Source organism: Cucurbita pepo, chromosome LG17 (genome assembly GCF_002806865.2).
Source record: "Cucurbita pepo subsp. pepo cultivar mu-cu-16 chromosome LG17, ASM280686v2, whole genome shotgun sequence".
Classification (NCBI taxonomy): Eukaryota; Viridiplantae; Streptophyta; class Magnoliopsida; order Cucurbitales; family Cucurbitaceae; genus Cucurbita; species Cucurbita pepo.
Genome location: NC_036654.1, coordinates 2,847,960 through 2,854,677, shown reverse-complemented (window position 1 = coordinate 2,854,677; position 6,718 = coordinate 2,847,960). Strand labels below are relative to the sequence as shown.

The 6,718-nt window shown below is 41.4% G+C and overlaps 1 protein-coding gene across 1 annotated transcript; it reads right to left on the bottom strand.

The window, feature by feature from the left end:
• Positions 1–324: 324 nt before the first annotated feature.
• LOC111778287 (crocetin glucosyltransferase, chloroplastic-like) lies at positions 325–5,971 on the bottom strand. The gene is made up of 3 exons (XM_023658007.1): positions 5,754–5,971; positions 1,601–2,419; positions 325–765 (listed from the first exon to the last, which is right to left on the bottom strand). Exons 1-3 carry the CDS (start codon positions 5,921–5,923, stop codon positions 354–356), a joined length of 1,401 nt encoding a protein of 466 aa, XP_023513775.1. The 5' UTR covers positions 5,924–5,971; the 3' UTR covers positions 325–353.
• Positions 5,972–6,718: the final 747 nt, after the last annotated feature.

Sequence of the window (6,718 nt, the reverse complement as noted above, 5' to 3'; positions counted from 1 at the left end):
AGAGGAGCTGAAGCACCTCTTACTCATAAATAAGGAGTGACTATGAGGCCACCTAAAATCATACACTCGAACTAACTATGTGAAAGTTGTCTAGTCTCCAAGCAAGCTAGATTTTCGTTTCTAGCTTAAACCAGTTCCGTGTTGATCAAACATTACAATTGATGCATGTAGATTTATAGGAGTTCATTTTATTTTATTACCATTTCTTATAAACATCCCACCTAAAATCAATGAAAATATCTTAAACAAAAATTTGAATGATATGAATTTCAAATAGTTGTGGTTTGAAACGAGATGATGAGAAGAAATATTTAAAACTATTTTTGTCATCAAATTGCATGATTGAAATATTGTTAAGAACAAAGTTGGTCCACAAAAGCCTTGAAGTTGGCATGTGATGAGCCACCATTCCTAGCAGCTTCCTTGGCCAACTCCTTCCATTTGAGGGCCTTCTTCCTTATCTCTTCCCCTTTGTTTGAATCTCCCATCACCACCTCCAAGCACCTTTTTATCTCTTCTCGCTTAACCATCCCATCCATGCCCACCTCCACCCTCACTCCCGTCTCCGACATGTCTTCAATGATCTTTGCATTGGTTCCTTGATCCGCCCACTGTGGAAACCCCACCATCGGAACCCCGCAAACCAAACTCTCCAACGTCGAATTCCATCCGCAGTGCGTTACAAAACATCCTGTGGCTGGGCTTGATAGAACCTCTAGTTGTGAACACCATGTAACTATCTTTCCTATAGCTTCTAGTTCCTCCCTGCAATTAAAAACCGATGGTTGCTTGCGAGAGAGTCTCAAATTAGAGAATGATCATGGATTTATAAGTAAGGATGAATACATCTCCATTGGTATGAGGCATTTTAGGGAAGCCCAAAGCAAAGTTATAAAAACTAATAAACTAATGATCAAAATGACAATATCATACCATTGTGGAGATGCGTGATTCTTAACATGGTATCAGAGCCATACCCTAAACTTAGGTATGTCAATAGAATCCTCAAATGTAGAACAAAGAATTATGAGCCAAGAGGTGTAGTCAAAAGTGACTAAAGTGTACAAAGCGTGTATTTTGTTCGAGGGCTCCAGAAAAGGAGTCGAGTCTCGAATAAGGGGAGACTGTTCGAGGACTCCATAGATTTCAAGAGAGTCTCTCAAAAGTGTTCGAGAGCTCCAGAGAAGTAGTCGAGACTCGCTTAAGGGGAACCTATTCGAGGGCTTCATAGGCCTAAAGAGAGGTTCTCAAAAGTGACTAAAGTGTCAAACAAAGGGTATACTTTATTCAAGGGCTCCAGTAAGGGAAGGCTATTTGAGGGCTCCATTGTCCTGAAGAGATGCTCTCAAAAGTGACTAAAGTGTCGAACAAAGGGTGTACTTTGTTCGATGGCTCCAGAGAAAGAGTCGTGCCTCTAAGGAGAGGTTGTTCAAGGGCTCCATAGGCCTAAGAGATGCTCTATGGTGTACTTTGTTTGAGGGGAGGATTGTTAGGAGGGGAGTCCCACATTGGCTAATACATATTGTGAAGAAGCCATTAGAGTTTAATGGAGAAAAGATAAGTGATTCCTAGAACTAATGACACTTATTTTAAACCTTACCTGCAACTCAATGTATCATCTCCCATATCTTCCTCTCTAATCACCCAAAGAAACGGTTGTCCAAAGCTCAAAAGCCCACTTGCAATCTCCTCTTTCTGTTCCTTAGACAGCCTCGAAATGCTTCCAAACGATACATAAACAACAGCTGCTTTGGGGTTGGAGTTCAGCCAACTAATGTAATCATCGTTGTTACGACTACATGGAAACATATCGCAGCCATAAGAGGCATCTGAAGGGTCCTCACAGTCGAGAAAAGCCGACGGAACCAAGGGTCCAATGGGCACCAAATGGAACTTGTCCATCCCTCGCATCACGTCCTGCTCCAAGGCCTCGAACGTGTTGACTAGAACCTTGGGATTGGTCTGTTGAGCCAGTAATTCAAATAGCTTTTGAAATATGGAGAAGGCAAAATCATAAACATTGGAAGGAAGGAGAAACGATGGAACGTCATGGCCAGTTACTAATGGAAGTCCAGGTAATTGAATTGTTCTTGAAGGGTTGTCGAGAATGCTCTGGGTTATGGTGTCTTTGTAGCCATTGAAGTAATGGTAGTACAGAGTAAAAACGGTGGCGGGTTCAATCCAGAGAAGAGTTGAAGGGAGGTGGAGGGAACGCGCCACCACATCCACCCATGGTAAGAGTATGGAATATAAGACGCAAGTGAAGGGCTGGCCTTCCTCCGCGTTTGTTGTAATCATATCCCTTATTGCTTGGGATCCGAGGCGCTCCATCTCGGAAATGAAGCGACTGGGATCGTCTTCTCCTGGTTTGACACTATCGTCGTAGCCGTCGGAGAAGGAGGCGAAGGAGACGTGAGGGAGCGTTTGTTGAACACAACTCACTGTGGGAAACACTCGCACTCTTTATTAACACCAATCGAGAAGAGAATACAAGACACTCTGTAGAATACTACTGCTTTCTATTGTTTTTGGATTTCTTGGATGATTAACCTAGTAGGGTGGAGGGGTATTTATAGTGAGCCTAAACAATCTATATTTAACCAATCTAAATCTATACCTACCAGATTTGTATCTAGACCTAACAAATCTGAATCTTTCTCCTAAAATATCTAGATCTCTTACTCCTAAAGTCTCTACTAAAATAAATATACTGGGCTCGTATAATAATTGGGCTTGACTCTATTGGGCTAGTACAATTATTGGGCTTGACTCTATTGGGCTAGTGATGATATTTCAACACTCCCCCTCAGCACTAGTCCTCATTCGCTGCACCATGTTGAGCTGACAGCGAAAGCTCTCACGTTTGCCAGTATTCAGCCCTTTTGTAAACAAGTCTGCCACTTGGTCATCTGTCTTGATCTGCTGCATCTCGATTTCTTCCTTTAGGGCCTTCTCTCTAATGAAATGGCAATGCACCTCCACATGCTTTGTTCTAGCACGAAACACCGAATTTTCTGCTAGGCGAATCGCAGATTGGTTGTCGCAATGAAGTGGTATTGGATACTCAATTTTCTGGTGCCAATCTTCCATCAAAAGTTTTAACCATGTATTTTCCTGAGCTGCTCTATACTCTGCTTCTGTAATTGATAATGATACTGTTGGTTGTCTCTTGCTATACCAAGAAATTGTTCCTGAACCAAACTTGAACACATACCCAGTGGTTGGCCTCCAAGTATCATGGTCTCGTGCATAGTCAGCATCACTATATCCAGCTAGCTTCCAGTCTTCGCTTCTTTTGTATAAACGATCGTAATTGATTGTACCTTTGACATATCTCAAGGTTCGTCGAGACGCATCCAAATGAGCCTTCTTCGGATTTTGCATATATTGATCAATGACTCCAACTTCATTTTCAAATTTCTTCGGTTGGTTCATGTAGAACTCTCTGTTTAACTCTCCATGCAAGAAAGCATTATTCATATTCATCTGCCATAATTTCCAATCTTTATTTACCGTAAGTACTAGAGGAACTTGTACGATAATGATCTTTGCCACTGGACTAAACGTTTCATCATAGTCTAGTCCATATTCTTTAGAGAACCCTGAATCTATAGTCTGAGCTTTGTATCTCACGATTGATCCATCCGGGGTACACATTATTTTGTAAGCCCACTTGCAAGAGATGAGTTTGGTATCTCTTGGTCTTGGCACTAACTCCCAAGTCTGATTTTGTTCCAGGGCTATAGTTTCTTCCTCCATTGCTTTCTGCCAAGCTGAGTTTTGTGATGCTTCTTCATCTGTCTCCGGCTCATTAACTTCGTCTTCTACTGCGTTGGCATACTCTGGATTTGCCTTTAGGATTATTTCTGAATGTCTGAGTTGTTGAGGTGTCATTTCATTTTCACTAGGCTCGCTTGGTTGAATCACTTCTTGCTCACCAACACTAGTGTCACTTGAATCTTCAGGCACATCAGCACTTAAGCAAATGTGTACAATTTGCTCCCCCGTCTTTTGTGGAAGAATCTCTTCAGTTTGCTCCTCTGTGTTCTGTAAAAGAATTTCTTCAGTTTGCTCCCCCGTGTTCTGTAGAAGAATTTCTTCAATTTGCTCAAGGCCTGGTAATACTTCCTTCTCTGAGGGCCACCCCTCTTCTATTGCACCGCTTTGATCGTCAATCATGTGGTTTAAGCATCCTGAATCAATGATCCAGTCATCCTCGTAATCGATATGCTCTTCCATCATTGCCATGAGTGCTTGCTCGTCTTCTACTATTGGACATAGTACCTCTGCATCCCATTCATCCTCTTCCTTTTTGGAGATTGCCACATTGCTTTCAACAGACTTTTTCTTGGACCAACAATCTCTAGACATGTGGCCCTTTTTCCCGCAATTATAGCAAATACCTCCAAATCTCTTTCCTTGGAAACTCTTGTTGTCGTTCTTCTGAGCTCTCTCGGGTTGTGAAGTTCCTTGGTGGCTTCTTCTTTTGTCACCATTGTATCCACGTTTGGTAGACGGCCTATTATTGCTCCGACTTTCACTCGTGTAGAGTGCTTCTTCTTCACCCTTCAATGTGAAGCCTCCCATTTGTTTAGCCATGGCTTCTTGGCTGGCTAACAAATTTTCGAACTCTACAAGTGTTGGTTGAGTGGGCCATCCTTGTACAGCAGTAATGAAGCTTCGATATTCCGGTCGTAATCCGTGGATTATAATCCTCTTCATTCGAGATTCTACAATGGCGGACTTTGGGTCTAGTTCAGTAATCTCCCGACAGATTGATTTGACCTTGTGGAAGTACTGAGCAATTGTCATATCACGTTGTGTAATTGACAACAACTCATTCTCCAGAAGTTGTAGCCTCGTATCGTTCTTCTTTGAGAACAACATCACGAACGTGTCCCATGCTTCTTTCGGTGTCTTGTCATCCCAAATATGTTCTAACATCTCTTCTCCGATGGTGGTCTTCAAGGCAAACATTGCTTTGCCTGCTTTGATTCTCCATTTGCGCAAGGCGCCGTTAGAATCCTCCTCTGGCGGCGTAGTTTCACACCCGCCAACGATCTCCCAAAGATCCTGTCCTTGTAAATAGGACATCATGCATGTTGCCCACGTGTTGTAGTTGTTGTTGTTGAGTTTCTTAATTCCTCCAACGATTTGGAAATCACTCATCGTGTTGGCCATACCTCAGTAATACCAAACAAGTTCTTTTGACACAAGACTTGCAGAGTCACAGACTTCTCACGACACAAAAGAAACTCACTCACCACTAATCTCAAGAAATCGTTTCTGATGTGGAAGATCAGGCAGAGCTGCAACCACAGAGCATACTAAGGATTCCAAGAGATCAGATAACCTACACTAACCTCGCTCTGATACCAAATGTTGAACACAACTCACTGTGGGAAACACTCGCACTCTTTATTAACACCAATCGAGAAGAGAATACAAGACACTCTGTAGAATACTACTGCTTTCTATTGTTTTTGGATTTCTTGGATGATTAACCTAGTAGGGTGGAGGGGTATTTATAGTGAGCCTAAACAATCTATATTTAACCAATCTAAATCTATACCTACCAGATTTGTATCTAGACCTAACAAATCTGAATCTTTCTCCTAAAATATCTAGATCTCTTACTCCTAAAGTCTCTACTAAAATAAATATACTGGGCTCGTATAATAATTGGGCTTGACTCTATTGGGCTAGTACAATTATTGGGCTTGACTCTATTGGGCTAGTGATGATATTTCAACAGCGTTGGGATTGGGGGCATGCGGCGGTAAACGGAGAGGGAGGTGACAAAAGTGACATGGACGTGGTGGCGCGTGAGGCGCTTGGCGAATTGGAGGGAAGGGTTGATGTGGCCTTGAGCAGGGAAAGATATCAACAACACGCGGCGGCGCTTGTCACCGGTGTTATCCATAATGGGCGACGATTAACAAAAGAACTTTGGTTGATTTCTGAAATTTGTAGTGCGAAATATCTAAGTGACGTTTGCTCTTACTTATTAAAAAAAATTGCCCTTTTTCCCCTCAAAATTCTATATTTTTATGCTATATAAATATCATTTTTAGTCTTTATATTTTATTTATTTATTCGTGTACCTTAATAAGAGCATTTTGTATCCCTCTCTCATTTTCAATTGTAAATAGCTTGAGATTTCACCTTAATTTAGGTCATCATTCATGGACCTACTAAGTCTGTCCACTTTCACTTATCAAAGCCTACCTATTGAGTAAAACATTAGACACGATTGTACATGTCAGAGATAGTGAGGTTCCATGGTGTTCCAATCAGACAACGATCCATGATTTAGCTCCATCTTTCGGAGGAGTTTGCATAAGGTAATTGGAGCCCGATTGGTTTTCAATACAGTCTTTCATCCTAGTATGGATAGTTTGAATCAAACCGTAGAGGATATGTTACGAGCCTACGCCCTAGATTTTTTGCAAAAAGTTGGAATAACCAACTACATTTAGTAGAATTCACCAATAACAACCATTACCAAATGACTATTAGCACAAAAGAAGGTGTCGGGTCTCTCATGTACTAGAAAAAATTCAAAGAGAGTGAACTATCAAAATCAAAGTTGATCCAAGCCACAAACAATATCATTCAAAAGATAAAAGGCAAAGATGCAGATACATGTGGCAAACATAAAAGCTATGCATATGATAAACGCAAAAATTATGCAAACACGAGGTGCATAAATTTAAAA